Source organism: Ascaphus truei, chromosome 7 (genome assembly GCF_040206685.1).
Source record: "Ascaphus truei isolate aAscTru1 chromosome 7, aAscTru1.hap1, whole genome shotgun sequence".
In the NCBI taxonomy this organism is placed as follows: domain Eukaryota; kingdom Metazoa; phylum Chordata; class Amphibia; order Anura; family Ascaphidae; genus Ascaphus; species Ascaphus truei.
In genome coordinates, this window is record NC_134489.1 from 9005803 (window position 1) to 9021123 (window position 15321).

General features: G+C 44.4%; 1 protein-coding gene across 2 annotated transcripts in view; it reads right to left on the reverse strand.

Moving 5' to 3' along the window:
- The window catches only part of ITPKC (inositol-trisphosphate 3-kinase C), a 101158-nt gene that overhangs the window by 6644 nt on the left and 79193 nt on the right, over positions 1-15321 (reverse strand). For both annotated transcript variants that reach the window (XM_075606956.1, XM_075606955.1), the window contains exons 3-5: positions 3024-3123; positions 1730-1943; positions 890-1094 (exon numbers count right to left, since the gene is read on the reverse strand). In XM_075606956.1, the coding sequence (XP_075463071.1) occupies positions 890-1094; positions 1730-1943; positions 3024-3123 (519 nt within the window). The remainder of the gene's footprint in view (positions 1-889; positions 1095-1729; positions 1944-3023; positions 3124-15321) is intronic.

The window sequence follows — 15321 nt, forward strand, 5'->3', positions numbered from 1 at the left end:
TAAACCGGTTATGTTATTCATTTCTAAAATATTGTGCCAGGAAAATTACATTGAGAGTTACCTCTCTTTTTCAAGTATTACTGGCCACGAAAAAAACCTCTAGCTCACACCATCATGTTCAGCTCTCCCAAAATGAGTTCATGCAATTCTATTCATTTGATGTCTTCAAGTATATATTTATTACAGTATGACCGGTGGAGATCAGTGTGGGTGGGGGGGGGGGGTGGGGGGGGGGGGGTGGGGAGGGTTAGCAAGTCAGCGTAGCCTACGATTGAGTATAATTATCCTGCTGTTGGCACAATGTGGGCCGCAATTATACAACCTGCAAAAGGGGTGAGGGTCTAAATTAAATCCCATTGTAAGGCTCAAGCCCCTCCAGCCAGATCATCATTGTTCATTTCTTAGAAATGAATTACAAACTGCATTTTTTTTAGAAGGAGACCTCTGAATGGGGTACATTTGTTTCTAGCATTTTCTTTACCTTTATCCCATCCTTATCAGAGAACCAATAAGATAACGGGAAGGGTATAGAGGAATTAGTGCCGGTGTAAACTCTGGTTGAACACAGCGACTTCAAACAGGGAGCAGCCACGGAAAATTAAACCCCTCCCAAGCTCACCATAATAACTTTATAAAAAGGATTACAGTTACTTACAGGTGTCAGATTTGGGTAAAACAAAAAGGAACTCACCCAGATGTGACCCCTTAAACATGTCACTCATTGGTACACTTTGGTCATTGGAGGGACTGACCCCTTAAACAAGTATGTGAAACTAATAAATAACAGCAGCGCTTCTCCTTATCCCTAGTGGCAACGCATTGCGATAACTGGTCTCAGGCCCCTAAGGAAATTCATGTGTAAGTGATAGCAGTTTTTGCCTTCTCCCACCTTGATGCCTTCTATTCTGAAGCCCATGGTGGCGGTGGAGCTGAGGGTCTCTCTCCACTGCATATATCGGGGCTTCAGCACAGCCCTCTGCCGGTGCTCGTCTTCAGTGGGAGCATTGGGGTCTACGGTGATCATCTTATCGTACATGTCCTTCCTCAGCTTGGGCTTCTCCCGAGCCTTCACAAGCTCCTCTTCCAAGTACGTCCTAAAGACAGAGAGAAGGGAGGGGGGGGGGGGGGGGGAAGTTCAGCAAAGTGGTCTTCTTCTTCTGTCATCACTAACTACATATAGATGTGGCAAAGATGTCGATGAGTGCTGTATCTTTGCTTCTGTTCCATTTCTTGGCTTGGAAACCACATATGTACAGTATGGAGTACCAAATGTTGGCACATTCTGTATAAGCGGTGGCACGGATGCCTTTGGTCAATCCAATGATAATCTACTCTCGTAGTAATAAGTGAATTGGAACCGCCAGACTGTAGTTTATATAAGTGTAAGGAGGGAAGCTTCATTAGCCGGTAAAATAGAGGGTATTAAGAAGGTGCAGGATGGAACCATTTGCCATGGAAAGAGGAATCCTAGAACAAGAGGTCCTTGCTCTGAAATGGGAGTGTTGGAGGCTCAGGGGAAATGTGAGGAAGTCTTTCACTGAAAGAATAGTGGGTACACGCCACCTGGCAGAGGTGGGGGACATTTCGTACATGAAAGGAACTGGGATAGACAACAGGAGATCCTAAATATGGTAAAAAGCCAGAGATCAAATGAGGTCCGGGCCTCACAGCAGGTAGGAAAATGGGCCCAGTGTGCTTTATCTGTTGACGATTGCTAAACGCTTTGTACCTGACGCCCATTTTGCAGTCCATGATGGATGGGGAATCAAACTCTGAGAGGAGGTCCTCCATCTGGTTGTAGGTCTCTCCCTCCTTCTCCACCACGCCGTAGTAGCCCGGGACGAACGGCCGCAGGGAGTCCCTGTTCAGCCACTCCAGACACTGCTGCTCACACTCGCAGTACTTCTTCAGGATCTTACCGTACTCTCCCGCCTTAAAGTTACCTGGGGACAACGCAGGGTACTTTTAAAAAGGTGTCCCACTTACAATAACCCAACAAGATATTTTCTCATCAGTGGTCCAAGTGTGACGTATGAAGTGGTATGGAATATCCCTCACTTTTCATATTCACAGCCCCACAGTACTGCAACATGTTTTATTTACCAACTTACAATTACAAGTTACTTTTTAGAAAGTCTCTCCTTCCAGTTTTACAGCATAAGCCATTGCCTAAATCTTTCCAAAATACAGTCCAAAGACTTTTGTTTTAATGTTTACTAAATCTAGATTTTGTGTTTGTACATCTGCTTATTAGCCACTGTTCTTTATTCATTTCTGTATGTTTGGCTGGTAACCAGATGCTCTGAAGGATTTATAGGAGAAACTGTTGGGATAAGGTTGTTTGTTGAACCTCCTCTTCCACATGCAAAGTGGTCACCCCACCCCACCGCCACTTGGGAAAGAATTATAAGGCTGCCAACAGTCCAATGATGTCGAGTTGTAGACTGCAGAATAAGTATCTGATAACGAGTGTTATAATGTCCCAGTTGAAAAGCAAAAGGTCCTATTTACACAGGACACAAAAGTGAAACAACTTAGCGAGGGGGAAAAAAAAAAAAAAACTTTTTATTATTATCATTTATATAACTGCCCCTAAAGTTCACTTATTTGCTTTCGGTTGTAAAACAAAAGTTTGTTTCTGTTTTCTCTGGGGCCGCTTAATATGAACATTATCTGGTAATTATTGTTCTTTCCTCTTAACCTCTAATCAAAATGATGCTGCCATCACAACATCAAAAAGAAAGACCCTGGATGAACACGAACGCACGCACGCACGCACGCACGCACGCACACACACACACACACACACACACACACACACACACACACACTCACACACACTAGAGAACATGCCACTGCCATTAGTTAAAGATTATTAAATGATCTTCATTATTTTTGACCTGCTAAACGGTGTCCCATTGAGTTACATTAATAATTTGTTTTACATATAGTTCCACAAATGACTTGTATAGAAATCAGTCCACTGTTCTACACATTACAACGTTGAACTTATCACCAGTTACCTGCATGGCCAGCAAGCTGTATCCATGGATACTGTTTCTTAAAAGACACCACAAATGGAGACCAGTGCACCATGGTCTTCAGCTTCTTCCAGGACTTGGTCTGAAAAAGAAGACCCACGAGTAGAGCTTTTAGCACCCAACGACTGATTACGACATCTTGTATTTATACAGCACCTTCATAATCATAACACAGACATTTATGCAGCCACCACTTGGATGAAACCTCGAATATCTTGTACTTCTACAACCCCTTTCAGAGCTTCACTATTGTACTTCTGAAACATGCCACCAGCCATCACTAGGGCGAAATCACGAACAGTATCTTGTATTGAGACGGGACATTTCAACTTCTAAGTATATTATATGTACTTATAGCTCATGCAGCCAGCTCTGGGGTGGAATACAACATGTATTACATTTATACAGTACTTTACAATGCCAAAGAGTGTGACAATTATACTTTAGAGACATACATGCAGTCACCTTCAGGGTGGAATCCTGAATTACACCTTACATTAACATTGCACTTTTATTTTATTTCAGTCTTTCATAGAGCCACCTCAGAGGTGCAATACATCATATTAGTGTGTGTGTATGTATATATGTATATTGTTGCAAATTAACTTCACAATGTCCTTGCCTGAATACGATGATTGAAACCGAAGGAGATCGCAGATACAACCCGATGCTTAGAAGCCAATTATGGAGTACCACTTACTGGGGCCATGTGTACCAGCGGTGGTCTCAAGTGAAGACATTGTTGTACTATGTTTATGTTCAACAAACAAAAGCAGTCAACCAACAACCCACTTTCTTCAGGTATCAATGTATGTCTAGTGATTTCATACCCAATATGGACACAAGTGAAGGATTGGGTTTGGACAGCCGGGTGGAAGAGAAGGACAATACCTTACACTGTGGTACCTTCTAATTAATTTGAGTCCCGCGGCAGTGTGCATTTGGCAGGGGGTTTACAATTTCCTTCTTCCTCTTGTACATACCAAGAAATGTATTAATAAACTGGTGGAACAGCTCCAAGGTGGAACACAAAACAAGCATGTGTGTTTGGCTACTCTCACAGGGCTTGAAAACACACGGCTCAACCCTGAGGTATGAAGCCAACGGGTTGGGCATTCACTGCAATGCCTATTGAAGGATAAGAGAGTAGTACAGCTGAGCACATGCCTCTACCAAGAAGGCTTTGTGCCCTGCAGCCACAAGTGTGTCTAGAGACAGAGGGTCCCATCTACTAAGACCGATTGGTCCCCATAGACTATTTTAGGATCAGTCATTAGTTTAATTTGGTCCTATGTGGGACAACGCCTTTAAAAAAAAATAATGGAGAATTCATCGTGGTCCCTACGAACTCCCCATCCTGGTGACACCACAAATGGAAATATTCAGCCGGGGAGAGTTAGTGTTATTTGAGCATGTGTGACCCGTCGGTCTGGTGTAACAGGACTGCCAGTGGGGTGACGGACTTCACGGCGTGACATTTCCTGCCAGCGACTGCAAGATGCATCATGACAACACACGCACAAGGCATCTGAAATCCGGAATGCGGTCAAAACCTTTACGGAGAGCGGGAGGGGGACCCCCAGATATCCACCTCATACACAGGACAGGTACGGGAGGCTGCGTGCATCTCATTGACGTTTTTTTTAAAAGAAAAAAAATAAACATATCCACAGTTCAACCCAATTACTCGTCCTGTTCATGTAACCAGAAATTGGAGATGTGTTGCATAATAGCAGCTCCAATTTGAAGCATGGAGATCAGTTAAACCCTGCTAGCGTTGCACCTGGCGATTGAGCCGACGATAAATGAACGTGTGCGTTCAGACCGAGGAGATCCTCTAAGTAGGAAGGTTTATGGAAAGATTCCTCAAAGCAGCTAGCAAATGAAAATGAAGATGTAAAACGATCTTACCTCATCTGTGTGCAAAGCCATTCACATAAGGTCTATGTGGGCTCAGTCTATGCTGTGATTGCATCTGCGGTGTTTTTAAAGAGAACTAGATGCGTGTTTTCCATATCACTGGGCAGTCCACTTTCTAAAGGGAAGAGCTAGAGGGAGGGCGGAGGGGGGGGGGGGGACGGGGGACAGGCGATGATCACAATGACAACTTCTGCTGAAAGCAAAGGATTCTCTGTGTGTTAAAAGGCTCTGCATTTTTATCAAGGCTGAGCAAAGTCCTAATTCCACCTTACTGCCTGTGCGAGAGAGAGAGCGCGAGGGAGAGATGCGGGCTGCTTCCGCTCCTGCTGCCCCTAGCACGGGCTATCAGGGTGCAAAGGTTTAAAGGTGGGGGAAAAGAAACACATCTGAAAAACATGCAACTGGAGGGGAGGAGGAGGAGCGGCTCAGTGAGTAAAGACACTGACTGGCACAGAGTTTCAAGCTGGTTCAGTTCCCGGTGTCGGCTCCTTGTGACCTTGGGCAAGTCACTTTATCTCCCTGTGCCTCAGGCACCAAAACCATAGATCGTAAGCTCCACGGGGCAGGGACTACGTAAAACTAGCAGCGTTATACAAGGACATGCTATTATTATTATTATTAACTGCATGGCAATATAATAAGCAGAGCTGTGTCACAGACACTGGCGCTGGGGAAATTCTCAGGCAGAATATGGCCCATATATGGATTTATTGTTACTTAGGGTATTATTAATTAATGGAGCGCAAAGTCAGTGGATGTTGCACCTGCAAAGTGTATTTGTACTGGTAATATCCATTGAGGGCAAATACAGAAAAATCTATAAGCCACATGGATACAAATGTCCCCTGCACCTTGGGGTACAAATGTCCCCTGCACCTTGGGGTACAAATGTCCCCTGCACCTTGGGGTACAAATGTCCCCTGCACCTTGGGGTACAAATGTCCCCTGCACCTTGGGTACAACCTGTGCTTGTTTGCAAAATTACATTTTGTAAACAACTTTACAATATAATTGTCTTCCCTAAACATATGGAATCGGCTTAAAGGAATGGATTTTATTTTCCCTGAAAGGGGGGTTGGGAAGCTAGTTAATCAAGTGATTACTCAACCATGTCCATGCTACAGCCAGAGAGAGGGGGAGAGAGGGGGAGAGGGAGAGAGGGAGAGAGAGAGCAGTGAGATGACCATCACAGTTATGCGGAAAGTTTCTGCAGAAAGTAAAAATAGGTGCCTGTGATTTATTGAGACAGATACCTACTTCCCAGAAAGAAGTCAGGTTTATGCAACTATGCAAAGCTGCAGCCTCAAAGTGAAGAGCTTAACTCCTTCACTTCAGCAGCGCATTGCTTATTTTAGGGAAGTGTACCTTTGGAAATGTACAGGGATGTATGAGATATAGATATAGATATAGATATAGATATATATATATATATATATTAAGCAGTCTTCTGTCTTAAGACACCACCCAGCCTATTGACTGGAATGAGCACCGGATAGCTCTTATGGAATAGTGCCACTTATCAACTGTGGCCCTAAAATGTTACCTTGCAAAATGTTACCCAGTACTTCAGTGTCAGGCAGCATGCTATGCGTCACGGGCCGCACATTGCGTGTATACGGAATGGGACATTTGGTCGCAGCCGTTTTGCCGTGGCCAAATGAAAGCCGCCGTTCGGTCGCAAACGGACCCCCGCCACTTCTACAATAAGGTACATTTTAGGGGTTTTAGCGGTTGGGGTAGGGAGTTATGTTTAGGGGTTTCAAGGTAAAGGGTTAAGGTGTTTAGGATAGGGGGTAGAGTTAGTATTAGGGGTTAACATTAGTGGTTTTCGGGTAAGGGTTAATACAGAGGTGCGAGGCGTTTACAGAGGCCCTGCGCTGAGAGCGGAGGCCTCTGTAATTCACTTACCCGGCTTCAGTCCACGTGTCTCCATGGCGACGGGCTTCAAAGGACCCCGCGGCGTCATTTAACGCCTGTTGCCATGGAGACACAGCGTCAAATGATGCGGTGGGTCACGTGTCGTCACATGACCCCACTATGTATTTGACGCCACATTAGAGGTAAGGGGGGGCGCAACACAGGGAGAGAGCAGGCAGGGGGAGAGCAGCGCAGGAAGTTTGCGCACCCCTGGAATACACACACACACACACACACACACACACACACACACACACACACACACACACACACACTGAACACTGTCTCACTCCGCTTCTTACACAGGGACCTAAAATTTGCCCTGCTGAGGCGCGGGCAGTGCAGTATTTATCATTGCACTGTTATGAAGCAGCTGAGGCGCGGGCAGTGCAGTATTTATCATTGCACTGTTATGAAGCAGCTGAGGCGCGGGCAGTGCAGTGTTTATCATTGCACTGTTATGAAGCAGCTGAGGCGCGGGCAGTGCAGTGCAGTGCAGTATTTATCATTGCACTGTTATGAAGCAGCTGAGGCGCGGGCAGTGCAGGGCAGTGCAGTATTTATCATTGCACTGTTATGAAGCAGCTGAGGCGCGGGCAGTGCAGGGCAGTGCAGTATTTATCATTGCACTGTTATGAAGCAGCTGAGGCGCGGGCAGTGCAGGGCAGTGCAGTATTTATCATTGCACTGTTATGAAGCAGCTGAGGCGCGGGCAGTGCAGGGCAGTGCAGTATTTATCATTGCACTGTTATGAAGCAGCTGAGGCGCGGGCAGTGCAGGGCAGTGCAGTATTTATCATTGCACTGTTATGAAGCAGCTGAGGCGCGGGCAGTGCAGTGCAGTGCAGTGCAGTATTTATCATTGCACTGTTATGAAGCAGCTGAGGCGCGGGCAGTGCAGTGCAGTGCAGTGCAGTGCAGTGCAGTATTTATCATTGCACTGTTATGAAGCAGCTGAGGGGCGGAGGAGAAGCCGAGAATCCCTCATGCCAGCAACATCTCCCATCTCCGCTTGCTCTGTACTAATGAGGAAGGGAGAGTGGGCTGTGGGTTGGCAGGAGGTTGGGGGCCGCAGATGAAGCCCCTGAGGGCCACCTGTTTCCCCCCTATGAAGTAATTGGTCAAAGCAGGAACTTGGAACAGCAGGAACAGACCCTAAAGTACATGACCAGCACCTTAATCAGTACTCCATATCTCCGAAATATAGTCTGGTCGCAAGGTTTGATACCCTAATAACCTCAACTTCATGACAAACGAAAAACAATAAAACAATCTATGATAAAAATAATAAATATAAAGATTCTTCAAACGGTGTCACTAATAAATAAGTGTTCAAACCAAGTCTATGAAGAACTTGTGCAGTGTTCATTATAATGTAGCATTACCACATGTTATCCAAGTAATACATACGCCTCCAATACGCAGAACGCTCCGCGTGACAACCAATGGGAGAAGGAACCAGAAATCAGCAGGAGCAATCCAAAGATAGGGAGCCATTTTGTTTAACTGGAATGAGCGCCTCTATAAAATGAGCAATAAAAGCCATAGAAAAGTCCCGCTAAATGTTTGGCAAATACCGAGGCAGGGCCACGGTGTATAGAGTTTCATACTCTGACCTCAGGTGAACCAACTATGGCTCAGCCATTGGAGATGTGTCCAATACGCGCCTTCCTTTGCAGGTCAGCCTGCCATGGTCAGGTCTTTATGCAGCTGGAACCTGTGGTTAAGCTGAAAGCTGGAAGAGTACAGAACGAATTCCCGAGTCAACAGCGCTATAGAAATATACAGACAGCCGCAGTACTCCTCTTGTTTATTCTTCTGGTGAAATATTGACAGAGGTCTTGCACCAACTGCTGGCAGGAGGAGGAACCTTTTGTCTGCATCTCTTCCCCATGGACAGGGGTCAAGGTGCCTTACAGGAAGGATTTTAGGAAATCTGACTCTTGATAACTAATGGGAGGGTGAAGCCTTTCGGATTTCCGCTAAAAAATAAATAAATGGAGGATCGGTTTTAACGCGAATTTTTATTCAAAAAGGATATGTAACGGAGAGTTTGTAGAAAAAAAAAAAGTAATGATAACCTGGGTTTGTAAATATCATTATTATTATTTTTTTTTAAAGCAGTAGTGCTCATCTTAAAATGCAACCACTGCTGATGGATAAGGATACAGGCTGCTGTGAGGAGGCAAAACAAAAAGGAGCTTGAAAGAAAAAATGTCTTATCAATAGTAAACGATGCATTTAAATAGAAACTCATGGCAGGTTGGTTGCGGCTGTTTTTCCGCCACTTACCTCGCTGCAGGTACATCTTTCCGCCAGATGTCATCTCACCGCCAATGTAAGCCCCATACCTTACCCCTCACCCTAAAACCCCCTAATACCAACGCTACCCCCTACCCTAAAACCCCTTATCCTAAAAACCATAACCCCTTGGCGAAATGGCCGGCGGCCGAGTGTCCAATGGCGGAGTGACTGCGGCACAGGGTCCCTCGGCGACGTGGCCGCAACCAAACGTTCTATTCCGTGGCAGGGTATATAAATGATATATTTCTAATAAGGGAGTAGTATATGCAGCGACCTGGTACAGCTCACAATCTAATTGTTTGTGCACAAGACAGAGATAAAGTGTCATGTTTGCTAAGCCTGCAAGGCACCTTAGAGCCTATTTGAGTGAAGTTAAAGATCACAAGCAGCGGACAGTTCATTTGATAGGTGCACCCACTTCCACGCCTGTGACTACAGGCAGTCCTCGGTTATCCGACACAATGCGTTACTCAAAATGGCGTTGGATTGCGAAACGTCTTAATGCAAAACACGTTTTCCCATAGGAACACCGTTTAAATGAAAGGTTCCGTTCCTGAAGGCATTTTTAACACTAAAATACACCAAATATTTTACGCAGGCAATAAGATACGCAGCACACACAAATTATATAGTGTATATACTGTATTATATATATATAATATAATAATATAATATATTATAATATAATATAATATTATACAATATATATTATATACACAAACAACTTTGCAAAGGCCCATATTTACGGAGGCCCAAATTTACTAAGCAGTCTTCTGCCATAAGACACCTTCCGGCGCTAGAAGACACTTTACAGATCGTTGACTTCCATAAGCGTTCATTTCCTCCCAGCAGAAAATAGCTTCCTGGTCATGCTTGATCCAGCGCGACCAATAGAAAGCGGCATCATCAGCAACTTTCTACTGGTGACCCGGCAGCCATATTTGCAGTCTCTGTGTGCGTCATTCATGACCCAGAAAAATTGAAATCTCTCATGGATTTGGGGGTGCCAGCAGGTCACGGATCAACTCTGGGGGACCCAGTTCACACAACTTAAAAAAAAAGCAAATACCCAATTTAGAGGGGGATTGTGGCTTTTCCCTTCGGCGCCCCACCTACTTCCGCAAATCGCGAGCGTGCGATTGCGACGTCATTCTGCTGACGTAGATGGAAGGGGAGGCCGATCGCAATCTGCTACACTAAACGCCCCCAAAAGGCATGGTGTACAAGGGATCAAGGCAGAAGACTGTTCTGTGAATATGGGCCCGAATGGCCGGAGAGCAAGTCCAACAAGAGATTGACTTGAATATATTATGACTGCAGTTCAGATCCGCAACGCGTCAATAAACCGACAGAATCAGCCTAAACTCATTAACGTAATTGACTAGCCTTTGCGCTGACTCGCGCAATTAAACTGGCATACTTAAAGTATATACACTTTAATTGTAGGAATTACGGAACTTTACCCCGGCTTAGCAGCTTTTCATCCATTAACGAGCGAGCGGGTGTTCCACATTCTATTCTTAGTTGCTTCTTAAGCAGTTTCATTAATGATGAGTTTGCCTGGGGCTGGCTCCTTAAAAAAATACCCTCGTCATCATTGACTATTTCCTTCAAACAAAGACAGCACTGTTTGCCCTTAAAAGTGTATGGAGGGCTTGAGAAAGCAACAGTCCGTGCGGAGCTAGGGGGGGAGATTGCACTGTACAGTAATGATAGAGAGCACGCACGTGCACAATCACGTGCACAATCACGTGCACAATCACGTGCACAATCACGTGCACAATCACGTGCACAATCACGTCTCCGACATGTCCCCAAACCTGCCCAAGCCCATAACCACACGGCACACAGTGAATTCTGGGTAATAACATGCACAAATCAGATTTTGATTCTTATTCACTTTATTGTGCATCCCTTTTTAGCTGAAGTCAGCTGTTTCACACAGCGGTAACAGCAGAGCCTGGGTTAAAGAAGCGGGTTCAGGTAAATTAAAGTGGAGGGGTGGGTGCAGGGGAATGGTTATGGCTGCTTTGCCCCATTGCGTGATTGCAGATCCCTCTGGCAGTGCGGTAAAGGACCAGCGACCTGAGGACAGTGATATACTTAAGGTAAATGCAGCTCAGAGAAACCTTTTGTATAAATAGTGTTTTTATACAATGTTTTAAACTTTGACAAATCTCCACAGTAAAACAAAAGCATTTAGGGTTTTTACAATCTTTATCCAAGGCTACCTGGTGATCAGACAGTCGGCCCTCAAAGCCCCAGGTAAATTGCTATTTTTGTTTTGTTCTTACATAGTTACATAGTAGAGGTTGAAAAAACACAGATGTCAATCAAGTTCAACCAATGCTAAATTTAGACAGATACTTCTCCTATATTTGTATTTACAGTATAGTGATTCAGAGGAAGGCAAACACAAACCCCAGTGAGACATTATCCAAGGATGTCTCATAAGGGGAAAATAAATTCCTTCCTGGCTCCAGTAATGGCAATCAGATTTCTGTCGGGATCAACATCCTTCCCATGTTTACTTAATTGGCATATCCCTGTATAGTATACATTGCGTGTAGAAGAAGTTGGACATCTTTTTAGAAAGGAAGGGTATATAGTCTATAACTTGCCTTTCTAAAAAGATGTCCAACTTCTATTTTTTTTTTTAAGGTGTCTTTTGTATGTGTTTGGGTTTTTCTGTGTTTGCAAAGAAATTGAGGTAATTAGTGGAACAGATGCACAGGAGTAGCAGATATGCTGGACTTCAGTGTTACTTCTTAAATTTAGTTACAAAGGTAAAAATGTGACTTTAAAAGTGGGTTGAATCTTTGTAAGAAAGTCTATAACACCGAAAAGCTGTGTGCGTGTACGTACGCAACAAAATACCCGCACGAAAAATGTGTTTATTAATCTATAAAGCACACAATATTCCGATGTTTCTTGGGGGTGGGGGGAGAAGTGTATGTGTGTGCATATATACAGGTAAACCCCGTTATAACGCGGTCCTCGGGGTCCACCCCGAGACCACCGCGTTAGTAACGGGGTCGCGCAAAAACAAAATGGCCACCGCAAAAAAATTAGTTAAAACAGTGTTTCCCAAAGGCCTGAGTTCCTTTCCCCCCCCGGCAGCATCATCACCCTCCCCCACCCGCAGCACCCTTCACCCCGTGGGGCAGGAGATGGGAGCGGGGATGTCCTTCGGGTTCCCGCTTCCCCCTGTCACCGCGTGACAGCCCGGGGGGCAGGAGATGGGAGCGGGGATGTCCCTCGGTCACCGCTTCCCCCTGTCACCGCGGGGCAGGAGATGGGAGCGGGGATGTCCCTCGGGTTCCCGCTTACCTCTGATCCCGCCCCCCCCACGTGCCCGGTGCTCCCGCTGCCTGCATGGAGGTGGTAGCGGGGGGTTTCTTCTCCCCACCGCTGTCCCCGGCGCTCCCGCTGCCTGCGCGTGAGCGAGAGTGTGTGCGTGAGCAGTGTGTGCAGTGAGCAGTGTGTGCAGTGAGCAGTGTGTGCAGTGAGCAGTGTGTGCAGTGAGCAGTGTGTGCAGTGAGCAGTGTGTGCAGTGAGCAGTGTGTGCAGTGAGCAGTGTGTGCAGTGAGCAGTGTGTGCAGTGAGCAGTGTGTGCAGTGAGCAGTGTGTGCAGTGAGCAGTGTGTGCAGTGAGCAGTGTGTGCAGTGTGTGCAGTGTGTGCAGTGTGTGCAGTAAAAAAAATTTTTTTTAAACGGGAGCCACGTGAAAACCGCGTTATAACGGGTCGCGCTATAACGGGGTTTACCTGTAGTTTTTTTATTATTTATTTAAATGAGCGATTGCTTGCAAGACAGGAATTCTGGTGTTTAATTAGTAAAGGGCACATGCATCAACCCCAAACACCCCCCCCCCCCCTAGGTTACATGTCTCACGTATTTACAGTATATATATCTTGTGAAAAAAAGGATTGTGTGGGGCTTCTTGTTGGGAATGCTGAATTCAAGCATATCAGGTACTTCTGTTGACCTGTTTGTAGAGTTATTATGGCGCCATCATTAGGCACAGAACAAAAGAGAAATTTGCCCGGGGGCCGAGAGGCCGGACAAACATCCTGATCCCCAAAATATATGAGAGAAATGAGAGAGAGAGAGAGAGAGAGAGAGAGAGAGAGAGAGAGAGAGAGAGAGAGAGAGAGAGAGAGAGAGAGAGAGAGAGAGAGAGAGAGAGAGAGAGAGAGAGAGAGAGTGAGAGAGAGTGAGAGAGAGAGAGTGAGAGTGAGAGTGAGAGTGAGAGTGAGAGTGAGAGAGTGAGAGAAATAAGAGAGAGGAGAGAGAGAGAAATAAGAGAGAGAGCGAAATAAGAGAGAAAAGAAAGAGAGAAAGAAAGAGAGAGAGAGAGAGAGAGAGAGAGAGAAAGAGAGAGAGAGAGAGAGAGAAAGAGAGAGAAAAAAAGAGAAAGAAAGAAAAATAAGAGAGAAAGGATAAAGGGCCTCATGCAGAGAGCAGCGCTATTTCAAATCTCGCAATTTTTTGGGGAAATTCGCGCAGAAAACTGCCGAAAATGGCGAGTTACGGAAAACGCGCCATTTTTTTTTTTCGTTTTCAAAATCTCGCCGCGCGGCTGGCGAGAACCTACATCTCGCCAGTTTAAAAAATATCCTAATGCAGAGAGCTGCGAACGACATCTAGCGGCTGTTCGCGCCAAGAAAATGGCGCGATTTGCTAGTATTTGCCTCGCCAAGAAAAGTTGGCAATTACATGGAGCTTTTTTAAACTCTCCAATTTTAAAATTCGCTGCTCTCTGCATGAGGCCCAAAGAGAGAGAAAGAGAGAGAGAGAGAGAGAGAGAGAGAGAGAGAGAGAGAGAGAGAGAGAGAGAGAGAGAGAGAGAGAGAGAGAGAGAGAGAGAGAGAGAGAGAGAGAAATATAGAGAGAAAGAGAGAAATATAGAGAGAAATATAGAGAGAGAGAAATATAGAGAGAAAGAGAGAAATATAGAGAGAAAGAGAGAAATAGAGAACACTATCTGAATCCTTTTTTCCACTGCAGCCTGCCTGAGGTTTGAAGGTAAGTGGTGTGAGCTGCTCACAGCCCTAAGCAACTCTGCTCTCTGCAAACAGACAATAGAATACACAGACCACAAACTGGAACACACACCTATACACCGCAATCCAGGAGGCTGAAGTTGCATAAAAAACAAGCAGCGATACTAAATATTATATGTATTCCATGTATGAGGACATGAAGTGATCTAAAAAAACAAAGCAGCTATACTAAATATTATATGTATTCCATGTATGAGGACATGAAGTGATCTAAAAAACAAGCAGCTATACTAAATATTATATGTATTCCATGTGTGGGGACATGAAGTGATCTAAAAAAACAAGCAGCTATACTAAATATTATATGTATTCTTCCATGTATGAGGACATGAAGTGATCTAAAAAACAAGCAGCTATACTAAATATATGTATTCCATGTATGAGGACATGAAGTGATCTAAAAAAACAAGCAGCTATACTAAACATTATATGTATTCCATGTATGAGGACATGAAGTGATCTAAAAAACAAGCAGCTATACTAAATATTATATGTATTCCATGTATGAGGACATGAAGTGATCTAAAAAACAAGCAGCTATACTAAATATTATATGTATTCCATGTATGAGGACATGAAGTGATCTAAAAAATAAGCAGCTATACTAAATATTATATGTATTCCATGTATGTGGACATGAAGTGATCTAAAAAACAAGCAGCTATACTAAATATATGTATTCCATGTGTGGGGACATGAAGTGATCTAAAAAACAAGCAGCTATACTAAATATTATATGTATTCCATGTGTGGGGACATGAAGTGATCTAAAAAACAAGCAGCTATACTAAATATTATATGTATTCCATGTATGAGGACATGAAGTGATCTAAAAAACAAGCAGCTATACTAAATATTATATGTATTCCATGTGTGGGGACATGAAGTGATCTAAAAACAAGCAGCTATACTAAATATTATATGTATTCCATGTATGGGGACATGAAGTGATCTAAAAAACAAGCAGCTATACTAAATATTATATGTATTCCATGTATGAGGACATGAAGTGATCTAAAAAACAAGCAGCTATACTAAATATTATATGTATTCCATGTATGAGGACATGAAGTGA